This window comes from Phascolarctos cinereus, unplaced genomic scaffold (assembly GCF_003287225.1).
Source record: "Phascolarctos cinereus isolate Bilbo 61053 unplaced genomic scaffold, phaCin_HiC Scaffold_5;HRSCAF=322, whole genome shotgun sequence".
NCBI lineage: Eukaryota > Metazoa > Chordata > Mammalia > Diprotodontia > Phascolarctidae > Phascolarctos > Phascolarctos cinereus.
Window position 1 is genome coordinate 391963040 of NW_027555958.1, and position 27536 is coordinate 391990575.

At 34.1% G+C, this 27536-nt stretch overlaps 2 protein-coding genes across 3 annotated transcripts in view; one reads left to right on the top strand and one right to left on the bottom strand.

Moving 5' to 3' along the window:
* The window catches only part of CDC73 (cell division cycle 73), a 145207-nt gene that overhangs the window by 43056 nt on the left and 74615 nt on the right, over positions 1 to 27536 (bottom strand). The window lies entirely within an intron of this gene.
* On the top strand, positions 3484 to 11356 carry B3GALT2 (beta-1,3-galactosyltransferase 2). 2 transcript variants are annotated; one of them, XM_020984447.2, is made up of 3 exons: positions 3484 to 3623; positions 3853 to 4088; positions 8704 to 11356. In XM_020984447.2, the coding sequence occupies exon 3, from the start codon at positions 8839 to 8841 to the stop codon at positions 10105 to 10107; it is 1269 nt and encodes a 422-aa protein (XP_020840106.1). In that variant the 5' UTR covers positions 3484 to 3623; positions 3853 to 4088; positions 8704 to 8838; the 3' UTR covers positions 10108 to 11356. The 2 variants fall into 2 exon arrangements, with proteins under 2 accessions (XP_020840106.1, XP_020840105.1); XM_020984446.2 differs by having other exon boundaries at positions 3484 to 4088.

The window sequence follows — 27536 nt, forward strand, 5'->3', positions numbered from 1 at the left end:
AACACAAACATTAAACCTTTTTCAAATAAAAATACTAGAAAGTAAATATATATATATGTGTGTATGTACGCGTGTACATGTACACTGGTAGTACAAAATAGTTTCCTTATAAATGTGAAAAGATTTACCATTTACTCAGAAAATAAATTTAAAATTATATGAATTAAATCTCAGATGAAAAAATTTATAAAAGGAAATTTGTTCTATTTCACTGAAGAAAACGATAACCGCAAAATTTCACATGAATGCCAGCAATGAAGCTTTTAAAATGTTAAAAACAACTTAAAAGTTATTATTAAATACTATCACAATTTATTGGATTAAATCATTTTAAAAAACGGAAATACCTCTATAACCAAGGAGTCACATTTCCAAAGTAGCATCATCAGAAATAAAAGAGAAACACTACAGATGAGTAACATCTGACTTTCAGAACTGTTACCTAACTGAAAACTTTTGCAAGAGCTTTACTAAATAACAATTTAAATATTTAATATCAAATAAGCTTTTACATGTAAAAATCTAGATTACAGGTATACGCCACACAACATTACTCTAACATCATTTCCCAATAATATTACACATTATAAATAAACCCACCCAATCAGCCCTGTGATGAACACTGGAGATAAAAGATAAAAATTAAAAGTGTTTGCCCTCCAGAAGCTTAAATTCTACAACAGTAAAAGGAAAAGTACAAAATATATACAAAGTATATGGAAAGTAACTGGGAGAGGGTATGGGTGTCCAAGTGGCAACCAATCTGAGTCTTGAAGAGAGCTAGAAATTCCGAGAGAGAGAGAGAGAGAGAGAGAGAGAGAGAGAGAGAGAGAGACAGAGACAGAGACAGAGAGACAGAGACAGAGAGAGAGAGAGAGAGAGAGAGAGAGAGAGAGAGAGAGAGAGAGAGAGAGAGAGAGAGGGAGGAAGGAAAACATTCCAGTCATAGGGCACCTAACAGCTTACCGGCCCAGAGGTTGAAGAAAAAGGAATGTCACGAACAGGAAGCCACAACTAACACCCATGTGACCAAGTATCAGCCAAAGCACTTAGCATAACACTTCATACATTTAATGTTTAATAAAAAGTTTCAAGAAAATTACTCATTTTGTTGGTCGGTGGTACAGTGGATAATGTTGTTGGGCAAGCAGTCTGTAAGACCTGAGCTCAAATCTGATCTCAGATTCTTACTAGCTGTGTGACCTTGGGCAAATCACTTCACTTCTGTTTGCCTCAATTCCTCATCTGCAAAATGCAGATAATAATAGTACCTATTCCCTAGGGTCATTGTGAGGTTCAAATAAGATAATAATTATAAAGTGCATAGCACAATGCCAGTCTGGCACATAATAAGTGCTATATAAATGTTAGCTATTATTACTATTCTTATTAACACCTTTATGAAAGGGAGCAGAAGAATATGTTTTTCTTTTTGGAAGCTTTGAAAAGGTTTTTATGGAGAATGAAATTGAAATAAATTGCTATAATAAATAGCAGCTAGGCAGCATAGTGGATAAAAGGCTAGACTTGGATTCAGGAAGACTTGAATTCAAATCATAACTCAAATGACTAAGTCTGTATTACTTAACCTCTCAGCCTCAGTTTCTTAATCTGTAAAAATGAAAATAATAATACCACCTACCTCCCAGGGTTGTTGTGAGTATCAAAAAAGATAATATGCTAAATTCTTTGCAAACCTCAAAGCACTATACAGGCAACAATTATTATTTTTCGAATTACCGACAAAATAAAAGGATTTTGGGACTTCATTCATCCATTCAATAGCTCTTCCCCATAGTTATTTTTAAAATCACCACTCAATACATAAAAAAATATATATCATTTACAGGTGACATTCTTGTGTTTCTGAGTTTATCCTGTTTCTGTACTCTATATTATCACACTGTCTCTTGAAACTAAAATTTATGAACAGGTTGATTCCACAATTTGTATATATACACACATACATTTTTATAGGTATGTGTATTCACATGACAGAATCTAAGACTCTACCAAATCATCCCCAGGAAGCAGGAATTCATTTTCTGGACCTAAATGGATTAATCTCAAGTGTAAGTACTACAGAGGTAAATGCTATAATTAATGTTTTCCTCATACTAATTATTGCTTTTGGAGAACCAGTTATTTTAGGGAAGTACCCTGAGTATTACTAAGCTCCTCAATTTTATCTTGTAGTTAAAATAGAAAGTAGCTGGAGTTAGAAAACCTGGATCTGATGGTCACGATGTGATTTTGGGAAAATCATTTAATATCTCTAGAACTCAGTTTCCTTCTCATTAGTTATCTCTCAGATTTCTCCTTCTGTCCTAAAATTCTCTAATACTAATACAAATATGAATAAATAAATATATATATATATATTAACTAAAAATTTTAAATGGGATTACATATAGAACTTGAAGATAAAGCTTATCTTAATGCACTTGAGGAGATAAGATACTTCCACAACAGTTTAAGGATGTGCTCAGTACATGCTCTGGGATTTCTAGGAACCAGTTATTGTTCTAGACCCTTGGCGCTAAAACTGAAAATGGAAGCTATTACAAAGCCAATTTTCCCTAAGGCTTTCCAAAAAAAAGGGGGAGAGGGAGGGATGTAAGTCCAGAAGGACCGAGGTTAATATCTAAGTTACTACAAATTTGCAAGAAAATGACACTCAGCCATTCTGAAGTTTTAAGATATGTGAATAAAATCAGTAAAAACTCATTAACACCCATAAAGCATCTTCCTCCAATAAGCTCCCCCTGATCTTCCAAAATAATACACAGAATAACATGCTTTTTTTAAGAAAAAGAAATATAAGTTTTAAAAATCTGACATTAGAGACAATAATAAAGGACTACCCTCAAGCACACCAGAAAAACAAGGTAAAACAACGATGACAATTTTTTTTAAACAGGCTACCTTATATCCTGATGTCAGTAAAAAAATTAAAACTAAGTGATTTAGATTAACTTCAGAAATAAGGAAAAACTTCTAAAGCTTTAGAAGAGAAATGTGAGTGGTACTCTTTGGGTCTCAGATATGAAACAGCAAATGAAAAAATTCTGGGGATGAAGAATGGATGTCAAAGGAAGAAACTGTAAAGCTGGTGCTATAAGGGTTAAACCAAACTAAGTTACATAAAAAAAGCTTTACTTCTTACGCACTGCAGAAGTGTGTTAGGAATATGAAAACTAATATCTAACATTAAAAGCATTTAGAAACCCAGTTTGGGAACAAAGAAAAAAATGAGAATAATCTGAAAAAATAAACTCATAAACCATGTTATTTCATAATCATCCCACTTTCATATTATTCACTCATCACTATACTTGTACTGAATATGGATCATATTCACAGAAGTAAAACCTCCAAGCCTCCTCCCTGCCTTGCTTGGGATTTTAGTCAAAATGAATGCAAACAATCACGTGGGATTCAGCCAAGCAGTGACGTTAAATTCTGCTCTGTCAGAAGACAGCATCTGTCAAAGCCCACATTTAAACTGCTGCCTGCCCGTGCAGCAGCTGAGGAACCATGGATTTCATTTTATAGAGCAAAATCTCAGTAAAACTGCTCAAAATCCTTCCTGCAGCTGCTTGGCAACAATGAAAAGAAGAGAGGTAAATCCTATTATTTTTCAATAGACTCAGACCAGTACATTCTAGCTCTAGCTGCTTCACATTGCAGCTCAGCACTAAAAATATGGATACTGAGAAGAGAATACAGCACTGCATTGTCCGACAAGGAAAAAACGAGATGTAAAAAGCTTCAATGCATCAATTGTGGGGGGTAGACAAAAGTGCTCCAAATAGAACGGACAACTAAAGCTCTTTGTTTAAAATTTAAAAGGAAAAAGAAAAAAAACAGGAACACCTCAGAAGACCAGCACACATATGAACAAGAAAGGTAACTCGGAGACAAGCAGACAGATGGACAGATTGGATCCTATGAAAAGCAATCGCAGGAAGCAGACTGTTGGGGGATGTGCGCATGTTCGATAGCATCTTTTTTGCTGAAGTGATGGCGTGCCAAAAGTATTTTCAGTGAGCATAATCCTCTCACCATAAATGGCTTGACCAAGGAAGGTATGTCAAAACATTGTGTGTGATATTAATTTGATTTTGTTACCTTTACAACCCTAGAGGCACAGAGTACTATGCTTAACATTTGAGTTCTATAAATTACTATGTTAAAATAGATAAAGGATTTCTAATGTACACATTTTTGGTTTTGTATTGTTTTGGAGAAGAAAATATAATATTGTTTTATTCAGATAAATATGTAGTTTACAGTTATTTTGTAGTACGTAAGTACAAGGGGAAAGAAATTGAAAATACTAAAACAGAGGTACTTGCAGAATTCACTGGGAAATTCAACTTTAAAAAAAATCTCCGGGGGGTGGGGGAGGTGGGGAACAGACGAAGAGAATGGCACAGTAAAGCAATCCTTTATCAACTGAGTTCATCCTGAATCATTATCTCAACAAAATTAAAGCAGTGGTAAAAATGGCTATATGACCCTATCATCAAACCATCAATCTATGCCATGTAGATAAATTATACTAAGCACCTTTAAATTGTAGTACTGTGAGCTGTTTTTTTTCCCTATACTTCTTTTAAAATATAAAAATGTCATATTAAATAGTAGCCAAACCTAATTTCGTAAATCTGTTTTCTCTTGCATTACCCTCACAGTAAATGTAAAAAACAGTGGTCTTATACAGTAGTCCTATTAGTTACCAGACACAGTTTATGAGTACTACTAAGCTGAAGATACCAAAGCAGAATCTTGACTATAAGATGGAAGTAACCTACAACATGGCACCACAATAAATTGCCCATTTTCCTATTAATGGCTAAAATGCAACTCTGAACAAAAAGACACTAATATTATGCAATTAAAATAATTTGACTTGACACAATCATCTTTTCTCTCTTAACATCGATATCAGAATTCAAAGAAATATGCAGAATCCAAGTGATTTCTTCTAAAATTTACCAATAAATCAAACTAAGGAATTTGAAAGTTAAAATGTGTTTACTATGCTACAGGCTATGCTAAAATGTAATAAAACCAGTGCAACTCTGTGTACTAAACCAAATATGTCGAAATCCAATTAACTATTTTAGCAAGTTACTATTAGAGTGAGAATGGCTGTTAAAGATTCCAAGTGTATTTCTCAAACCTAAGAAAATTAGCAAGGTTCAACATGGTGAACTTTTCTTACAATCACTAAAATTGCTAAATAGGGTGACGATATTAACTAATAACAAAAGGTGAACAACGTAAGAATTAAACAGCTTACTAAACTCCAAGGTCTATTTTTGATTGATTTTTAGCATGGTGCAATAACAATTACTACTGCTTATCATTTAATTACCAACTCTCAATCATCCTATCAATTTTTCTTCTAATAATGAGTTATCTCAGGAACTAAACACAAAAGTGGACGTATTAAAGTACAGAGTCAAGACCCTATTTAGATTCTATTATCCTAATAGTTAAATAAACACAATTCCATTAGCAAACTACAAACTAAACATTTCAAAATAAAATTAACAATATCTTTAAAAGCTGGGGCATTTAAATCTAGCACTGTTTAAGTAAGAAAAAGGACTAAAGAGAACAGTTTTCAGAGGATAAATGAAAATACACTGAAATGATATTTGCTATTATACGGAATTTTAAAATAACAAAATGCAAACATCAAAACAAAAACATTTCACATAGTGAAATGAATATATTTCCCAAGGTACCACATACTTTTTAAAACAAAGTTTTAAAGGCAATTGAATAAATACCACTACCCTACTACAGAATGCAGAAGCCAGATTTTGACAGTTGGATAGTACCTAAACTACTCCAGTATTTTAACATGTAAAATATGAAAATTTTGAGAAGAGAAACAGAATGGCATTTATCATAAATTTTCCTCATCATAATGAATAGCTTTAAACAATTTATTTTTCATAAAAAGTATGAAACACTTCAGAAACTTCTTATCTTAAAGAGCTATACACATTCTTACAGCTGTTTATTTTTAGAAGACTATGAACAAATCGAACATATAAACTTCAAGTTTTAAAAGCCTATCATCTACTCATATAATTATATTAGCATATATAAGTAAAGATATAGATTAACATTTAGCATATGTATATAATTTTAAACTAATGAGATTCTACAAGCATAAAACATTATATTCAGTTCTGACCATGAAGTTGCACAGAATGCTTTCCATGAATGGGTGTTTAAAAAAAAAAAGATCTATAGTTCTTGGCCTTATCCGGTTTTTAAGCACAAGAATATCAAAAACAGACTAATAAACTGTCACATAGTGTAATAAACAAGTAATAAATAATTTGGGGCTCTGAAATTTTAATTGGTGCCTTGACCCTTCCACAGTTAAAAATTTAAAGAAAAGTTCATTTCCTCAAAATAAAAAAGAACCCATGGAATTTAAGAAATCATTCCTTTGAAATTAAAATGGTTAGATGTAGTTTCCCATCTTAGTATACATGTAGGCCAAGTGTTTACAAGTTGAGTGGGGAGACTTTCTAAATCAGAACGTTCAGCACTAACTTTTACAAGGCTTAGCCTTAGGAAATACTTTTGTGATGAAATAAGATAGCTTTGCATTTTCTTTATAACAAAATCATGTAATTACATTCCAATTTAAAAAAATTTACACAAAACATCTAGTCATAAAATTTTTAAACAACTCCAATTCTTTCGTTAGTTATGCTGAAAATGCAAAAAATAAAATTTTCACCAATGAAAACTGCTATAAAAACTCAAAATACTCTGTAAACTTAGAAACTTGAAAAAATCACATAGTATGGCCTGTATAGTACGTAATACTTTAGAAATCATGGCTAAAATTTCCTATTTTCTTGCTCCCCCTAGTGGCTGTTAATAAGATAGTCACAAATTATTTTCATTCATACACTTCAACCACTTCATGGAAGTATCAAGCTTACACATGAATGACAGGAGTAGATTAAATAAAAATTTTCACTTTGTATCTAAGTTTCTACTTCCTTATAAGCCCATTTCTCCTCTTTGTCAAGGTAAAAGAAACAATTAACCATAAATTTAATATAATCAAAATCTAACAGTTCACATACTATCGAATTTACCAACATTAAAGTTATCCATAATTAATTATGAACAATTAGATATTCTGAATTAATCAAAAAGATGTGAGAATAGTAAGTAAATTACAAATTTAACAAAAATATTTTGTAGCTTTTTAGTGGAACTCATGCTATGAATTACTTGTTTTTTCTTCTGCACTCAGAACTCCTGGGTCCAGAAATAAACTAGAGTAATATTACAAACAAATTTGTACCGTGCAATAAATGGCCTGATCTTGGTAAGTGACTAGGTTTTAATATGCAGCATTATAAATTCACCACAATGATTTCCCTTAAACTTCAAAAACAAATGTAGGCTACAATGTGACTGAAAGTTGTAATTATATAACTTTCTATGTACAAATAACTGAATTTTAAAAGTTTTTGAGGTTAACTGTATATAAAACTATGACTACAGTAGTAGCCATATCCTATGCTTTACATTATACAACAAGTTACTGAAAGTAGTTCTTTATTCAATTCTATCATGTAGATGTAATTGTAAAACCATCTGTCTTATCAAAACTATAGACAACGAAAAATAACTGAATGTTAGATTTCAAAATTAATATGAAGACCCAGGCAACAAAATGTTCCTAGAAAGAAAACATGGTATGGTAGAAAGAAGGATGGATTGAGAGAAGAGAGAGAAGTGGTTCCTTGTACTAGCCCTACCACTAACTAGCTGTTTGGCTGTGAACAAATCATGTTATAATTCTGGGTCTCAGTTTCCTCTAGAAAATGAAGGGCTGTGGTTAGTTGATGAATCAAAAAGTAAACATTTATTGTTTACCATGTAATCACTGAAAAAAAAAATTCTGAATTTTAAAGTTTATGAGTATGTTTTTAAGTAGTTAAAATTATTCATCATTTCTTGCTGTCTAAAAAGCCCAGCACAGAGGTTACTAGACCCTGAAAATTAATTTTGACAGGTGCATCTTCTCATTGACTTTCTGAACACAGTAGGGGCCAATGGAAACATGCCAAGCAGTGTACTGTGACTAAATGAACTTTGCTATAATCAACCTTGTACCGTCTGTCCCACTACTAATACATGACCATTTTACAAAAAAAGGCAGCTGACTGTGCACCATACTACCCCACTGTATGTCAAATCAATTTTAATTAATACCAATAAACCTTCCATATGCTATCAAGGCATTTTTCAAATGGCCTCTCACAGGACATAGAGAATAATTTTCTCCTCAAAATGGGTACAGCTGCTTTAAGTCATTAACTTGTGTCAAAAGTAAAACTACATCAAGAGCTTCTGTGAGCAACAGAAAATGGATGGAAAGAAAATCCTTTTTAACAAGAAGTTTACTCAAAGATAGTGGTTTTGGCTCATTTAAGTGGTTTAACTGGATGAAGACAGTTATAATTCAATTCAGTCATTTACTGTGTAATCTACTTTAATATAATACATTAACAAATTATTTCAGTATATTTTTGTAATCTTTTTTCATATAAAAAAAATTAAGTTTACTAAAATCTGTAATTTCTAGTCAATCTAACAAAAAAAAATGCAGAACATTTTGAAATATTCTATTTTTCACTTTTACAGAGTGATTGAAGAAGAAAGCCCTTTAAGATCAGACACAATTTAAAAATGATTACCAAAGAATAGCACTGGTTCAGAAGAGGGAATCATCATTTTGTTCTACCATTATCCCATATCCCATTATTGGATATTTACAACATGCTTCAGTGGAGGAGACGACACTGCTGCTTTGCAAAGATGACCTGGAATGCCAAGAGGTCTTTGTTTCGTATGCATATCATTGGTCTACTCTCTCTTGTCTTTCTTTTTGCTATGTTTCTTTTTTTTAATCATCATGATTGGCTGCCAGGCAGAGCTGGCTTCAAAGAAAATCCTGTAACTTATACTATACGAGGATTTCGATCTACAAAGGGCGAGACAAACCACAGCTCCCTAAGGAACATTTGGAAGGATACAGTCCCTCAAACTCTAAGGCCTCAAACTGCTACTAATGCCAACAACACAGACTTGTCACCACAAGGAGTAACTGGTCTAGAGAATACACTCAGTGCCAATGGAAGTATTTACAATGAAAAGGGTACTGGACATCCAAATTTGTATCATTTCAAGTATATCATAAACGAACCTGAAAAATGCCAAGAGAAGAGACCTTTTCTAATACTCCTTATAGCTGCAGAACCTGGACAAGCAGAAGCAAGACGAGCTATTCGACAAACTTGGGGAAATGAAAGCCTGGCACCTGGAATTCAAATTGCTCGCATTTTTTTATTAGGCTTAAGTGTTAAGTTGAATGGCCACCTTCAGCGGGCCATAGAGGAAGAAAGCAGACAATATCATGATATCATTCAACAGGAATATTTAGATACTTACTATAACTTGACCATTAAGACACTAATGGGCATGAACTGGGTTGCAACCTACTGCCCACATATTCCTTATGTTATGAAAACTGATAGTGATATGTTTGTCAATACTGAATATTTAATACATAAGCTATTAAAGCCAGATCTGCCTCCTAGGCACAACTATTTCACAGGTTACCTAATGAGAGGGTATGCACCCAACCGCAACAAAGACAGCAAATGGTATATGCCACCAGATCTCTACCCAAGTGAGCGTTACCCTGTGTTCTGCTCTGGAACTGGCTATGTTTTTTCTGGAGATTTAGCAGAAAAGATCTTTAAAGTTTCTTTAAGCATCAGACGCTTGCATTTAGAAGACGTATATGTGGGGATCTGTCTTGCCAAGTTGAGAATTGACCCTGTTCCCCCTCCCAATGAATTTGTCTTCAATCACTGGCGCGTTTCTTACTCAAGCTGTAAATACAGTCACCTAATTACCTCTCATCAGTTCCAGCCTAGTGAACTGATAAAATACTGGAACCACTTACAACAAAATAAGCACAACGCCTGTGCCAATGCAGCAAAAGAAAAGGCAGGCAGGTATCGTCATCGCAAACTGCACTAGAAAAGACAATTTGTATCCCATGTGCAATCTGTAAATATTGCGGAAAGCATGTAGAGTAAAAACCAATGAGCTTCATGGGGAAGTTTTTAGTTAATTCCCATCACAGGATGGAATTAAAAATATTTTTTTAATTTCTAAAGAGTTTAATTCTTAAGACAAAAAACAAACAAAAAAACCCCCAAAAGGTATCCTAAGAGAATCTGTGAAACAAACAGCATAAAATCCTTATGTGTGCTAATATGCAGTAATAAGCAGGCACACTTCAGTCGCACGATTTCTAGTTTATGTGCCAATAAAATATAATCCACTCTATTTTCCACACAAAGTGTAGAGAGATGGAGTCACAAAACCCACTTCATTTCTCAATCAGTTTTCTGTTATAAAGAATTACTGTAAATAAAAACATATACAACCTGTTTTAAGAAAACTTAAAACTGTACAAAGAAAAAATTTTCTTTGGTCTACTACCCTAAAGTATTTTCATAGCTACACTCCATGAAATAAAACTTAGTTCAATTATCCCATAAAACATTTACAAAGATCAAAAATTTTACAACACAGGTCTCATCAAGTTACTATTTTAAACTACTGAAATAATCATTTTAATTTAACACTGCTCACAAAGAACAGAAGTATTACTTTGATATGTCATGTGAAAGAATGTGACCATCAGTGTGTCTCAGGCTAAAGTTTAAAAACAAAAGTCACTGAACAGCACCACGTGCACAAACTCTATTTCTTTCTGAGTATGTCATATTACTAACAGCATTCCTTTCTTAACTCATTCAACTAGATCTGCTTATTGCAACTCTCCTAACGAGTGCCATCTTTTAGCAGCAAATGTATTTGATTCTAAAAGATTTGTCATGTTCCTTTAAATGAAGGAAAAGTGGAAAAACAACAATGGGGATGTATTATTGAAAAGGATGAAGAGTGCAGAAGCAGTTTCATTCAATACATTTTAAAGATGCATGTCTGCCAAAGTGCAGCATATGGGAAGCTCATTTCCTGACAGCAGGTGTGCACATGCTGATACTTAATCATTTTATGGCACTATTTCTGTTGTCAGAGTGCCAAGTTTACAACCCTACAATTTTGATTTTCGGGATAACATTCTGCATCCTCAAATAAGACCTTTTTGGGGGTGGGGGAGCCGTACAAATGTTTGATGAACATTTGATTCTAGTACTAAAAAATGTGTATGATGCACTTTTATCAAAGTTTTTAATAAAAAAGAGTAAACAAGAAACCCAAAAAAGCTTTGTTGAGTTTCATGAGTACAACGAATTCATAATAACTCCACATCCTTTGGTCACTAATTTGAAAATGAAAAGAAACTAAGTTATCATCATGACAATATCTAGTTACTTCCAAATCATTTCTGATATATAAATATATCAATCTTCATTTAAAATAGATGTCATTTTTTTCACTTTGATTTTTTAACTGTTTCTTGGACAAAGCATGTGAAAAGAATTTTGATAACTGCATTAAGAAGTTTTGCATTAGACGCTATATTACAGGATCATAGATTTGGAACTGGAAGGAACCTGAAAGTCCAACTTTCATAGATGAGGAAGCTGAAGTACAGAGTAGTTAAGTGACTGACCCAGGCTTTCATAACGAATAAATGTCCAAGATGGGACATGAATTCAGGTCTTTCTGACTCTAGGCCAGTGCTCTATCGATTATGCCATATGAACTATTATTATTTCAAATAATAGAAATAAATTTCCATTGTGTAAAAAAAAAGTTTTGCATTAGAAACAGTTTTTTTTTTTAACATTTCCTTGCTCAAAATTCATGTCCCTGTTTTTCAGATTAGTCATATGTTTAGTATGTTCTACAGGATGATCAAATTTAATCCTGATTCAGGCTTGTTTCTTGTTTTATTTATGAGATCAAAATTACTATATAAGTTATATGTTAAAAGTTATAGGATGTCATTGAAATGACAAATATTTTAAGTTAACACCAATGCTTTAGGTCAAACAAGTAAACTTGATCATCAAAGGCAAATTCAGGAACTTTCCCCAGCGTATTACAAATCCATACACCTTCAATGAACATCATTTTACTATCTGTTCAATTTGTTATTACAAACAGAAACCCTGCATCTATCTTTATGTCTATAAAAATTGATTTTTTTAAATATAAAAGACCTGCAAATTGAATTCTTGAGGGGAGGGAGAATTACACAATTTTCTTCACTTAACTCCTCTTCTTTCATGTAAAAATTTCAAATCATTTCAATATCAATCATGGAAAAAATGTCCCAGATCTTATGTCTCTGAAGAGTTTGAGAATTTTCAAATCAGCAAGTTGTAAAAATATTAAGTTCCTAGGAAGTCACCTATTTATAGTGAAAGTTGTTTTTTTTTTAACTGACTCTTTTTCCTAACTGTACAGTAAGTATTTTATCAGGTAAAAATAATCATCTTTCTTCCCCAAATTGTATCTTTGGTAAAATACATTTCCACTCAAATTCCATACACAGTACAATAATGTTATATATGTATACTTCAAGGATCTGTGATTTCATTAGTGTCAATTCCTTTCATGATGCAGATCAAAAATGCCTTAAAGCCTTAAAGTAAAAAAATGCCGGTGAGTTCCAGGGGTAAAAAAAATATCACCACGTGGCGATGAACCTTTTAGACACTTTGATGAAAGATAGAGTGGATAGTGAGTAACCAATAAATGTAAACTGAAAAAGACAAGCTATAGTCGATGCTTTATTTGGGGGCAATGTACATTAGAAAACAGATGCTTAATAAATGTTTGTTGAATTCAACAAAACAATTCCTCTTCAGAATTATGGAAAAGCATGTCTTAGACCAAAGTTTCCTTAATCAAAGAAGTAAAATGAGGTCTCTGGTCAAAAACAGTCTCAAGGTCACTTCCAATCTATAAATATAATCAAGATTTAAAAATGAGCTTGCCTACATATTTGCCAACCAAGTCTGCTGTTCTTTTATCTGGAAGGAATTAAGAATCAAAAAATGTAAGAATGTACTAAGACTTAACACACCAATTGCCCTAGTTGTGTGTCACTGTAAACTGTAGCAGTTATAATCCATGTAGCAGCAAGAAAACAAACTTCTAGCTCCAGGAATAAATTCCTCTGCATGTGGAATAGGGATCAGGTTTATGGAAGGGGAGAGTAAGGGGGAATTGCAGGAGGAGGTTATTTTGAGGGGGTGGCATGGCCTAGAGAATAATATGTCATAGAAGCCTTAAAGAAGCTTGTGAGATTACACAGAACAATTCCATCTTCAGTTCTAACAGAAAGTGGCTAAACTGAGACAAATATCTAGATATCAGTCTGTTCCACTGTCGCACTGAATTTTACAACTGCCAGTTGTAAGAAGATTTTAAGTGTTGAATATTACTTTTGATGGTGCCCTAACCATATAATTAGGCAGCACAGAGTAATAGAAGGGTATTCCTGGACTTGGGACCAGAGGATCTGCATTTGAATCTTGGTACTGCCACCTGTTTGGCCATGGGCAAATCATCTACCTCTCTGGGCCTCAGCTTTCACATAAATGAAAGAATTGAACTCAATCATTCAATCAGTCTCACCAAGTATACATTATATATACATCGACCACATGCCAGGCACTGGGCAGGTATATGGGTTTCAAGACAAAAATGAAACAATTCCAGTTTTTAGGGGGAGAAGAGAAGTGTACATAAATAGTTCATACAAAATAAATACAAGGTATATTCTGGAAGGGAATCAGGAAAGGATTCATGCAGAAGGTGTCATTTGTGCAGTTTTCTGAAAGAAACAAAAGATTCCAAAAGGCAAAGGTGAGGCAGGAATACCTTCCAGGCATGCGGAAACAGTGAGTGCAAAGTCACAAAGATGCGAGATGGTACAACACTTATTGGGGAGTAATGAATAATAACGTTGGAAAGTTATGCTGGGCCAGGTTATAAAAGACTTTAAAAGATGAGTTTATTTTGATCTCAGGAGCAATGGGAAGACGCTGGAGTTCAGTCAGAGTCAGGTTTGGACTCTAGAAAAAAATTTTGGCAAACTGTGTGAAGAATTAACTGAAGAAAGTTAAGTTCCTTCTAGCTCTAAATCTGTGGTTTTACGAATACTACTAAAAGCAACAGTAATTCTACACGAAATTAATACTGAAAAGGAAAATGAAAGGAGCAATAACAATAAGTAAGCTTTTATATATGGCTTTAAGATTTGCAAAGAATTGTACATGTTTTCTCCTTTGGTCCTCACAACAACACTATAACACAGGTGCTATTATCATCCTCATTTTACAGATGAAGAAACTGAGGCTGAGAAAGGTTAAGTGCCTTGCCCAGGGTCATACAGCTAGTGTATGACGTAGCATTTTAACTCAAGTTGTCTTGACTCCAAAAGCACCTCTCTTACCCACTCAGCCACCAAGCTGACTCATTTATTTTCAAATGCATGATTTAATAACAAAATTCTTTTGAACTTAAGTAGATAATAATGCCACCTACTAGCATTAATCAGTTCTCCCAAAATATGAACAATATTTTTATAAACAGCAAGTAGTTCTATGAGATGTATATACACATACAACAAGCAATATGGTGAGACTGTCCAAAGATGCTAGCTGAATGACTTTATGGTAAAGTTTGGCCATAAAACAAATGACTTTATAATGAAATAATATTTTTAAGAGCAAAGCTCAGGAGACAGAATATAGTTGGGAGCAGATCACAGATCCGAGAGATAAAAGGGCCCTCAGAAAACATCCAATGCAACTGATTCTACTTAAGTGACAGGCTCAAGATTACAAAGCACTAAGTTACAGATGCAGAATTTGAATCCAGTTTTACCAACTCTAGGGTTAGTGTTCTTTCCCCTGTGCCTCCCAATGACTTCACAGACAATAATGTAATAAATAATGGCTGGTTTCATGCAGCAGTTAAAATACAAATAAAGTACTCATTTCAATACAGAAAACCAACAAGATTAGCAAGTTGTCATAGAAATAAGCTTGCTAAATATTTAGGATTTAAGCTTATCATTTCAAAAGAAGCTAAATGATAATTGATTATGTTACGTTAAGACTGGGCCTTCGCTATTCATAGCCATAAAACTTTAAAGCAAATATCAACTAACTTCAGAACAAAACAAAAACAATTTTAGTAGCCTTCCAAATTAAATTAATGCCACTCTCATGTTTTAAATAATGTAATAAAACTAGAGTGATACTATCATATAATATTCTGTAAGATGACCTTATCTAATGACAATATATCACATTTAAAAATCTTTAGACAAGGGTTCAAAACAACCTTCTATTGAATTTGACTTTAGGAACACAACTTTGTAGCTAGTGCTTGTAGAGTGTTTTTGATATTTTAAAACAAGGTAAAATGCTTTAGGTACAAGGCATTTAAAATCCTAAACTGAAGAATCACATATAAAACCTCATTAAAAAAGAAGGAAAGAATATATATATATACATATATAATATATGTATATATATGTTTGTGTGTATTTGTATGCATTAGTAATACGCATGTTTCAATGGATTTAACAGAATTTACTGATGCTAAGTCAACTAGTGGTCTTAAAATTGGTCAGTCACAAGGACAAGAAAAAAGCACCTCTAAGGAAATCCTAAATTAAAGATGTTAAAAATGAGTTGCATTGTATAAGTTGATTATGTTACAAGAAAGTTGATAAAAGTGAATAAAGCATACGTCTATATAAAGATAAAGATCAGCCACAAACCTAGAAAATATGCATACTTGTTTCCTTCTGTAAAACTGTACACAAACTACAAATGAAGCCTTTTACCAGCTAATCAAAATGAATTTAAGTATTTCTTAGGTGTTGGGGAGGGGAGGGGAGAGGAGGGAAGGAAAAGAACCTACTGTCAAACAGTTTTACCATACTCCAAGCTAACCTATTTCAGTATCCAAAAAGTGATATGCAACACTGCTCTAGATTGTCTACCATTTACCAGTGGGACTTAAGAGTTGTAGACCTGCAACTATTCAACATGAGGGCTGTGGAGCAGATCCTATCCGTGGGCTTAGTAGGAGGGAAAGTTCTCTATTCTATATGCATTTTTGTTTTTTCTTTTTTCTCTGCCTGTGGATGGGCTATAAATATCTGACAGGAGGGAGAGGTTAAATATGTTAAATAACTGGCATTAAGTGTCAAAGAACTGATGGATATAGGGAAAAGAAAGATTTATTTTATTCATGAACCAACAGATAGGTCAAGAGTATTTATTAAAATTATATGAACTTCCCTCTGTGCAGACTCCTACATCTAAAAATGGATTAAAATAAATTGTTTTACCATACCTACAGTGAGTGACTGTGTATTTATAAAGGTCTATATGAAAATAGGCTGCCCCACTGCAAAAAAAAATGAATCTTTTTTAAAGAACAGTATCAAATACTTTTTAAAAAACCCAGAACCTTTTAGTCAATGTTTCAAAACAAACCTTAAAAATTATTTTAAAGTAATTTTGAATGTTTGTATTTTCATTTATTCATTTTGGGAGCTGGGTCTCCTAATCTTATTCAGGCTGGAAGTTAAGTGTTCACGCAAGCCCAATCCCAGTGCTGAGCAGCAGAGAAGCTCTGGCCCGCTCTTTTCTGACCTAGGCCAGTTTGCCCCTTCTTAGGCAGCCTGTGGGCTTCTCTGTTCCCAGGGCTTTATCCTATGAAAGCAAGACTTAGTCCAGAGAGCTGTTAAGGTTTTAACCCAAATGAAGCTCAGAACCCCAAAATTTCAGCAATTCAAATAGCCTCAGCCTCCTAGGCAGCAGAGACAAAAGGAGTGTGCCACAATACTTAGCTCCATTATACTTTTAAATCCCAGATTTGTTCTGAAAGTAGGGCAGGCAAATTTTCCAGGCTACAAATGGGATAAATGGGGCAGCTAGGTGGCACAGTGGATAGAGCACCTGGCCTGAAGTCAGGAGGAACTGAATTCAAATCCAGCCTCAGATACATAACACTCACTAGCTGTGTGACTCTGGGCAAGTGACTTAAACCCAACTGGGAGGGAGGGAAGGAGGGAAGGAGGGAAGGAAGGAAGAAAGGAAGGAAGGAAGGAAGGAAGGAAGGAAGGAAGGAAGGAAGGAAGGAAGGAAGGAAGGAAGGAAGGAAGGAAGGAAGGAAGAAAACTCATCACAAATGGGATAAATCATTTGAAAATCAGTGGACTCCCTGAAAACCAATATTAAAAAAAATATCTTAACATGATATTTCAAAAAATCATAAATGAAGATGGATCAAATCTGTTAGTCTGAAAAGGCAAAGTAAAGATAAAAAGAATGCACTGAAATCCTCCTTAAAGGAACTCAAGAGGAAAAAATCTCAGGAACATCATAACCCCAAATCCAGAACTTACATATCAAAGAAAAAATACTGCAAGCAAGCAGAGCGAAGCAGTTTAAGTACCAAAGGACCAGTTACAATCACACAAGTTTTTACTTAAAAACAAAAAGACAGGCAGACATCTTAGAATACAGTATTACAGAAGGCAAGAGAGATAGGTTTATAATAAAAAATACCTTACCTTGCAACAATGAGTATAACAGGAAAAAATAAGCCTTCAATGGATATAGGACTCTCAAGCATCTTTGATAAAAGAGATCAAAGCTGAATATGAACTATGAAGAACAAACATAAGAATAAGAGAAAACTAGAAAGGTAAATTTATTTGAGCTATGAGAATGTCATTCTAATCACAGAAGGAACTAGGGTTCCTTCAGAATCTTAATGTCCTCAAAGGGCACTGAGTGATAAGTAAGAACAACAAAGGTCCTGGGGGTGGATTGGTTCTGTTCTTAGGGTCTGAAAAAGAGCAAGTGAATCAACCAATTAATCAGCAAATATGCATTAAAAACATACTCTGTACCAGTCACTGTGCTAGGCCCTGGGAATATAAGTATTCACAAAAAGCTTACAGGTTAATGGGGACAAGGAAGTACAAAAATCATATGGCATAAAAAGAAAGCGAATAAATAAGTGGGTATACACCATTATATGTGTGTGTGTGTGTGTGTGTGTGTGTGTGTATAAAGTTAAATAAGGTATTACAGAAGAGAGAGCACTAGCATTTGGGCAATCAGGAAAGGCTTTATGCGGAACATGGTGACTGAGTTGCATTTTAGAGGGAGAGAACTCTATAAGGCAGAGGTAAAGAAGGAATGCATTCCAGGTATGAGGGACAGCCAAAGAGATGGGAAATAAACTGTCCTGGGTGAGGAACAGAGAAATGTCCAGTTTGGCTAGATTACAGAATGCAGGAAAGGAAGTAACGCGCTCTGAGAGCTCAGGCTATCTTTTGATTTTCTTTGTTTCCCTAATGTTTAGCACAGAGCCTAGACCATAATAAATGTTAATGACTGACCAACAATGTGGCTCAAAAGTTAGGCTGAGACTTATAGGGCTATATCCCAAAGAGATCATACAAATGGTAAAAGGACCCACATGTATAAAAATATTCATAGCAGCTCTTTTTGTGGCGGCAAAGAACTGGAAATTGAAAGCATGCCCATCAATTTGGGAATGGCTGAACAAGTTGTAGTATATGAATGTAATGGAATACTATTGTGCTATAAGAAATGATGAACAGGCTGATTTAAAAAAAAACCTGGAAACATTTGTACGGTCTAATGCTAAGTGAGGGGAGCAGAACCAAGAGAATATTGTACACAATAATAGCCATGTAGTGCGATGACTAATATTGATAAACTTAACCCTTCCCAGTAATACAAGGATCTAAGACATCTCCAAAGGCTACATGATGGAAAATGTTATCTGCATCCAAAGAAAGAAATATGGAGTCTGAATGCAGATCGAAGCATACTATTTGCTAGGGTTTTTTTTCTCTTCTGTTGAGTTTTGTTTCCTCTTTCTGGTGGTTCCTCCTATTGGTTCTAATTCTTACTTACAACATCACTAATGTGAAAATGTTTACTAGGAATGTAAATGTATAGCCTATATCAGATTGTGTGCCGTCTTGGGGAGGGTGGTGGGGAGGAAAGGGGAGAAAAATTTTAAACTCAAAAGCATATGGAAGTGATTGCTGATAAATCAAAATAAATTAATAAAAAATAAAATTTAAAAAAAGTTAGGCTGAGGTCAGATTGTGTACAGCTTTAAAAGAAAAACAAAAGACTTTATATTTTATTCTAGGGCAACAGGAAGCCACTGAAGTTGGCTTAGTGAGGGAGTCACATGGTCAGATCAGCACATAAGGAAAATTACCTAGGCAGCAAACTGTAGAATGGACTGGAGAGATGAGAGACTTGAGGCTGGGAAACCAATTAGGAGGATATTATTAATAACTGATGTGTGAGAAGCAGTGAGGTTCTAAAAGGTGATAGCTTTCTTTGTGAGAGGAGAGAAATAGTCAGATGTGAGAGTGAAAACAGAAGGATTTTGCAAATGACTGGATAAATTGGGTGAGAGAGAGTCAGGAATCAAGAATAATGTGGAGATTATGAACCAGACATACTGAAAGGATAGTGATGCCTTCAAAAGATGGAAGAAATTTTGGAAGGTAGAGTTTAGGGGGAAAGACAGTGAATTCAGTTTTAGACACGTTAAGTTCGAAAATATCCACTAAGTAAAGGTGAAATGTGATTTTTTTTCATGTGAAAAAGAGCATGCATTACACAAAGCTCCAGCAGCCATGAGTAGCAATCTTCAATACCATGAAACACTAATTTGAAATAAAACTAGAAGGTTTTAAGTTAAAGACTAAATACAACTGTTGTCAAATATACCATCTGATACTATCTTTTTTCTTTTTTTTTCCTTTTGATTCTAGTTTCTCCTTTCTTATTACTGAAAATGATTTTGGCGATTTATTGACTGAATTTCACATAAGTATAAGAAAATGAGAAAACTGCATAAAATAATCTAAAATCAGAAGAAAATTTCCATAAAATCTGTCACTTTTGCTCATCAAAAATGCCTCACACTTTGCAATTACAGTAAATATATTCCTATCTTTAAAACAAATATGCTAGCATAGCATTTTAAGAGCTATCAGGCTCCAACTGTACAAGAAGTTCATCTCATGACTACCAGACAACATAACTGTTAATCTTTAAAATTTCTGTATTGGTACTTGCATTCAATAAGACAATAAACAGTTATGCACTTACTACATGCCAGGCATTTGCACTAGGGATACCAAGAAAGGCAAAAGATAAAAAAACTCCCAAGAAGTTCATGGCCTACTGGGGGAAACAATATGTAAATAATTATGTGTAGTATAAACTGGTAAGGAGAACCATTGAAAGGGTTCCTTTAGAAGGTGGGATTTTAGGTGGGACGGAAACCAGGAAGTCAAACAGTTGAGATGAGGAGGGAAAGAATTCGGGGGGTGGGGGCCACGTGGCCACAGATGGGAGGACAGTCAATAAAAATAAAAATGTCCAGAGTCAGGAGATTAGAGTCTCATTAGAATTTTGCTTTTGTGTTTTAATCTTAGATTTTCATCTCATCTTAACAACGTTTTATTTCTTAAGCACCTGAGTCTAGACCTACTCAAACAAATGAGTAAACTTGAAAAATAGACTGTGGGTAGAAAAAGATAGATAGATATAAGCTCTTACAATTTCATATGTAAGTTTAACCAATATGAATGAACTGCCAGGACAAGGAGAATATAAAAGCACTAAAAAAAAATATTTTGTCAAGAAAAACCTGACTTACTTGTCAATGGAAGAAAATGGCAGCCAAAGACAAATTTCAAGAAAATTTTGTCAGACCAAAATAAGCAAAGTCATCTTGTGTGAATTTAAGATAAAAAACAGAAAGACAGTAAATAGTTTTGTTGGTTTTTTTAAGTGATAAAAGACATGAAAAATAACAAACTAACTTCATCATAAAAGTGTTGTGTGGTGGTGATAGAAGGGAGGGCAGATGGGGGAAGGAGTATTCAGAATGCACGCTGTCTTGGGGTGGGGGAAGGAGAGAGATGGGGAGAAAACTTGGAACTCAAAATCTTTGTGGAAGTGGATGTTGAAAATTAAAAATAAACTAATCAATTAATTTTTTAAAAAAAAGCCATGGTAAATGAAAGATTCTACAGATTTATTGTTATTTTAAAAAACTGTCCTAAAAAATTCTCTTCCAATACTGTGGGTCCCATCCATACATAAAAACTATTTTAAGAGTTTTCGAAAGACAGAACAAAGACAACCTTATAACATTCAGATCATAATTATCCGAAAAAGTATAAAACAATGAGATGAATTCTCACCAAAGGTATTCACCACTATGATTGAGGAGATGCAGAGTACAATCAGTGTTAAGAAGAGATTCCCTATGAATGGTGAGGTTTTCTATATGCTGTTTCTAGGTGACCTCATGCTGACTGCTAACCAAGCCTCATTTACGGAGCCTTTTGCAAGAAAGCTATAACCTATCACAATAGTTTGACTTAAACATTAACAAAGGGAAAAAAAGTGCATAAGGAAGCCCACATTTTGAAACCCAATTAGTGAAACAATCTGCAGAGCTTGTCCAACAATTTATGTAACTGGAACAGATAGTAAGACAATGAGGTGCAGACAAACTCAAGGAGGCAAGAGGGACTAGAGTACCTTCAAAAAATTGCAATGCTCCTTTAATAACTCCAAACTTCTCTCAGAAATAAATGTTCAGCTATCAGTCATATAAACTACAATCTCAGAGAAATTAAAAATAACTATCAGAAATTTTCCAGCATTAACAAAAATAAATGAAGAACTAAGTGAAAATTAATGACATTTTTAGTCCTTGAATAAAGTCTATTTATTGATCTATAATCTCATAAATTTACTATATCTTCAATCCTTGAGAAACAGCACAGTAATAAAGGGATGAGAACATTCATTGGATTTAGGGTCTGATAATTCTTTCTCAGCTTACTCAGAACCTATCTGTGACCATATGAAATATTAAGACATTTAACCTTTTGGATCTTATTTCCTTATCTTGACAAGGCTGAACTAGAAATGATCTCTATGGACCCTTCCAGGTTGTATCCTACAATCTTAAGAATTTTGTGTTTTGGAAAGAGGGACAAAGAGTTAGTAATAAATAAAAGATGGAAAGTACTCCCTTCATTCTAAAACAAATAAATCATTTCAGAAAGTTACTACTAAGACTACCATACCACACAGTTCTTTTGAAAGCAAGTCTTTGAACAAGTATACATACCTTCCCTCTCTATGTAACCCATCTGCTTTTTGTAGTCTCATTTCAAACTTTCAAAAGTACTAGCTATTCATGACACTATGCCAAGTATTTTCTTATAGAACAAATAGTGAATCGGGATATAATAGTATCTTCTGGCCTAACAAAGAACATACAGGCAAAATAGCCACTTTAATGGGCATAAAACCACCAGGCAGCAGTTCTTAACCTTTTTGTTATGAACTTCTCCCATATCATGGGCCATTTGATGAAAACTAGAGACCCCTTCCCAAAATGTTTTTAAATGCACAAAATAAAACAGTGGTAAGTGGGAAATCAATCATAATGAAATATAACCACAAAAATAGTATAAAAAAATTCAAGATCCCAGGTTAAGAATTCCTGCAGTAGGAATTTCACCCCAAGTAGGTGCACTTAAAGCCATTTTTTGTTGAAGCAAAGTGAAGCAATAAAACTCAATTATGAGAGACACCATGGAAAAGGACAAAACCTGAGTTAACACTGTAACCATGACTTGAATCTGTCATCCCCTTTCAAGTTATTAATCTATATATCTTCTCCCTTTCATAGCCAAAATCCTAGAATGAATTCTTCTAAACTAGATACTTTCCCTGCATCATCTCGCACTCCAACTCTGGATTCCTTCCAAATCAGATTACTATAATAAAAAAACTTGCAAAAAGTTACCAACAGAAAACATTTTTCTATCAAATATTTCTTATGTCTATTCAGGATACACACACACACACACACACACACACACACACACACACAGGGGCAGCTAGGTGGCACAGTGGATAGAGCACCGGCTTTGAAGTCAGGAGGACCTGAGTTCAAATCTAGCCTCAGACCAAACACTCGACACTTATTAGCTGTGTGACCTTGGGCAAGTCACTTAACCCCAAATGCCTTAAAAAAAAAGATACACACACACACACGTACGTATATATGTAAATTTCCTATGAGACTGAGATACATTACCCAATAGCTAAGAATATGAACAAATGGATTTTAAGAGATGAACTACAAACTGTCAACAACTATATAAAAGACTGTTCTAAACTACAACTAATAATGCAAACTAAAACAAGTCTGAGGTTTCACCTCACATCCAGCAAGTTGGCAAACAAAAGATAAAAATAGTCCATAACAAAAAGCTGTTCTAATGTGCTGTTTATGCTGTTTGTGGAGTTATAGACTGCTCCAACCAGTCTGTAAAATAACTTGTCATTATGCCCCCAAAGGGAACAAGATGTACATATTTTGAAGCAGTAGAATTTGGAAAGCACTAACCTTGAGCCACACTACCCAAGATTTAATCTCAGTGTGACCATAGGCAAGTGGTATAATCCTTCTGGGCCTCTGTTTTCCTCAGCTCTGAAAAGAGGAAGTTGGACTAAGGTTCCTTCAAGCACTAAATCTATGATCTTATGATTGCATTATCCTTTAACCCAGAAATTGCCCTACTAGGTACACAAGATTGCATATACATCAAAATATTCATAGCAACCCATTTTTGTGGTAGCAAAGAACTGAGAATAAAGTGGGTGCCTCACTAATAGAGAACAGCTAAACACACTGTGATAGTGTGAATGTTACAACGATACTGAACCAGAAGAAACGAAGAATATAAGGAATTCAGAGAAATGTAGGGAGACTTACATGAACTAATACAGAATGAAGTTAAGCAGAACCAGGAAAGTAATATACACCATGGCAATAACGTAAATTAATCAATAAGCATTTATTACACCTCCCTTATGTGTCAGGCACTGTGTCTAGTGCCAGTGATACAAAGACAAAATGACAACAGTCTTTGACCTCAAGTAACTTACCTTCTATCAGGAGAAACACGAAGCACACAGAAGTATGCACAAAACCTACATACAAAGTAACTAGCATCTGGGGCGATCAGAAAAGGACCCATACAGGAGGTAGAACTGAGTTGAGATTGAAGTGAACCAGAGGTTCTAAGAGCTGGAAGAAAAGTTTGAATGCATTTTAGGTGTATGGGGTAGCCAATTAAAGGGCATAAAAACGGAGATGGTATGTCATATGAAAACTACAGTGAGAAGGCAAGGTTGGCAGGAATGTAGAGTGAAGAGAGGAGCACTGTATTAAAAGATAGTAAGATAACTTAGAGCCTGGATGTGAAGGGCTCTAAATGTCAAACAGAGGCATTTAGCAGCTGTGTTGAGGACAGAGCTTTGAAGAAAGTCAAACAATTAAGAGGTCATTCCAATAGTCCAGGGTAAGATGTGAACCTAAACTACAGTGGTAGCCATGAGAATGGAAAGGGGGGGAATGTAAAAGATACTCACAAGTAGAACAGACAAATGACTGACATATAGGATGAAGGAAGTGAAGAGGTGAACATGACTCTGAGATTTAAGAACCTAGGGGCCTAGAAAGAGAAGTCTGGATGAAGAGTGAGTCTAGATGGTTGAAGAGTAACTTTTGTCTTGGCGATATTGAGTTTGAGATGACTACAGTACACTGAGTTTGAAGAATCCAATAGCTAATTGGTGCTGTGGGACTGAAGCACAGGAGAAAGAATAAGTTGGATAAGCAGACCGGGAAGACATTTTCATAGAGATGATAAACTCATGGGAACTAATCAGCTCAGCAAGAAAATGTAGAAAGAAAAGAAGACCAGGAGCAAGTCTTGGGAAACAACCACAGTTAAGGGACATGACATAGATGATGATCCAGCAAAGGAGACTGAGAAGGAGCATCACAAAAACTCCTAAAGGAAATGGTATTCTAGAGTAGGGAGTGGTTAACAGTATCAAATGCTACAGAAAGGTTCAGAAGAATGAAAAGACCATAACTGGCAATGAAGAGATCAATGGTAACTTTGAAAAGGGTAGTTTCTATTGAATGATGAGGCTGGAAGCCAGAGTGGAAGAGGTTGAGAACTGAGTGTGAGAAGAGTACAAAGTAGAAGAAACAAGTACAAACAGCTTTTTAAAAATGTGACTATGAAAGGCAAGCTACAGGAAAAAGAGAATGGTAAGGTCAAGTGAAGGTCTAAGTACATTCAAAATCTAGATTCTCTGAATACAAAAGTTCAGGGTCAATCTTGATCAATTTAGAAAAATCCCAGTCCAAGTCATACTTAAACCAGAAAATTACTCTGGGAAATTTTACTACTTCATGGGCTTTATATGCCTATATCTTTCATTTAAATCTACACAAATAAAATTCGTGACATTTGAATACTTTCAGGAAAAACCACAATCTTGACAAAAATTATAAAAGGTTGCTTATTTATGAAAACAGCTCAAAAGTATATCTATTGTTTTATATGTTTTTCTCACAGACTAGTGTAATCCATGACATTTCCTATCCTTTTTCTTACTCCAAAGATTCTATACATTACTTTTTAAATTCATCCTCTTGACAAACAGGTCAAATCACATCACTCCTCTAATTAAAACCTTTAATGGTTTCAGAGTATCTAGATAATAGAAGTTCAAAATCCTTGAACATAGTAGTATTCAAGGCTTTTCAAAATCTGACACCAGCCTTATCTCAAAAGTACTCTTCGTAAATTACTCTATGCTTTAGATAAACTGCTCAACCCATCTACATATCTTGTATTCTCCAATTTCTGTGCCTTTGATAAGGTTATTGTTTATTTCTGTAAAGCCTTCCATCTATAATTCTCCAGATGTCAACATTCTATTAAGACAATTTTTAAAGTATTTTATTACTTTATATTTTAAGTTATATTACAAAAGACACCTTTAAGGTATCACTCAGATGCCACTCTGAGAAGCATTTCCTGATCAAGTGATCCCTCCTTCAACTTACCTCCTAGCTTTTTAAAAAATTACATTTGTCTGATTACCTCTGTTTTAATTTTATGCATTGATCATATTCTATTTGTATTATATTTACATGGGAAATGTCTAATCATCTCCTATTAGCTTATAGGATCCTTAAGGCAGGAATTATATCTTATTTATACTTCTATCTTTCTTCAAGTGTCTAACACAGTGCATTACACATGGTAGACATGTTAAATGAGTGAAGAAATCAATCCACTGATATCTTAAATTAACCTTGTTCAGCATAAATAAAATTATTTTTTAATTATATTACTTTTTAATTTAATGATTTGAAAATTTTAACAAATCTTTTTTAAACTTTTTCATTTTTTGTTAATTTTCCTTTTTGCCCACTCCCCCCACCCATGCCTACAAAACTTTATTTATAAGGCATCATCATGACATCGTCATGAAACAATCAACTTTTTTGAAAAGCTCGATTCTTATATTAGGGACAGTTAAGGCCTTAATAAGTTATAGGGTACTGAAAGTAATAAAAGAAAACTATTTTGAATAAATGGAATCAAGGTTTCCTCATATAGAAAAGCTTATTAATCAACAATTAGATTATTATTTTCATCTGGGATAATAGCACAGTTGAATATCTGGAAAAGTTAACAGGAATATATGTAGATTAGAGATACCAGAATAAATGAGCACAACTTTCTCAATGCAGATTTTTAGAGAGAATAAGGTCCCTATCTCTATTTAAAAGTGTAAAGGTTGAGAAAATAAATGATAAAAGGCTTATTAGGATCTGGACTTCACTATTTGTAGAAGGGTAAATGTAAAAAGGCATCAAGTGTTCCAGAGTGAAATATGATGATTTAAATGTTAAATTTTATTTAAATTAAATCTACCTTAGTTTTAATAGTCTATAAGGCTAGAATGAATATGCTGCAAAGAAGAGAATTGCTTATTAATTCCAATTAGACTACAGGAAAGCTGAAGTATTAAAAGACAAATTCCCACCTACTAATTGCTTTAACTTCTGCCTTTTTTAAAAATAAAAAGTAAATCCCAAAAAATAATGTCCCTCAAGAATGTCAGATGATAATATCTTCAACTACTTTGAAGCAAAGCACTATGCTCAACTCTGAAATAAATACTTAATATCTATGCTAAAACAGTAAGATATGGCCAGACCAAAAGCAAATAGAACTTTGAACACAGAATTCTTTTTAAATAAATGAGGGAACAGTCAACACTCACAGAGGAACATGAGAAGCAGGAAAGACAAGAGGAAGAACAACACTAAAAGAAACAGCCATCAAGAAAAAGACCTGAAAAAGAAACCAAAACTTAGAATTAAACATTAAACCAGAAAAAAGGACCACTAGATAATCCAACTAACACTGACAAAAATAAGAGAATGTCATCTAAAAAGCTAAAAGGCAAGGCTAA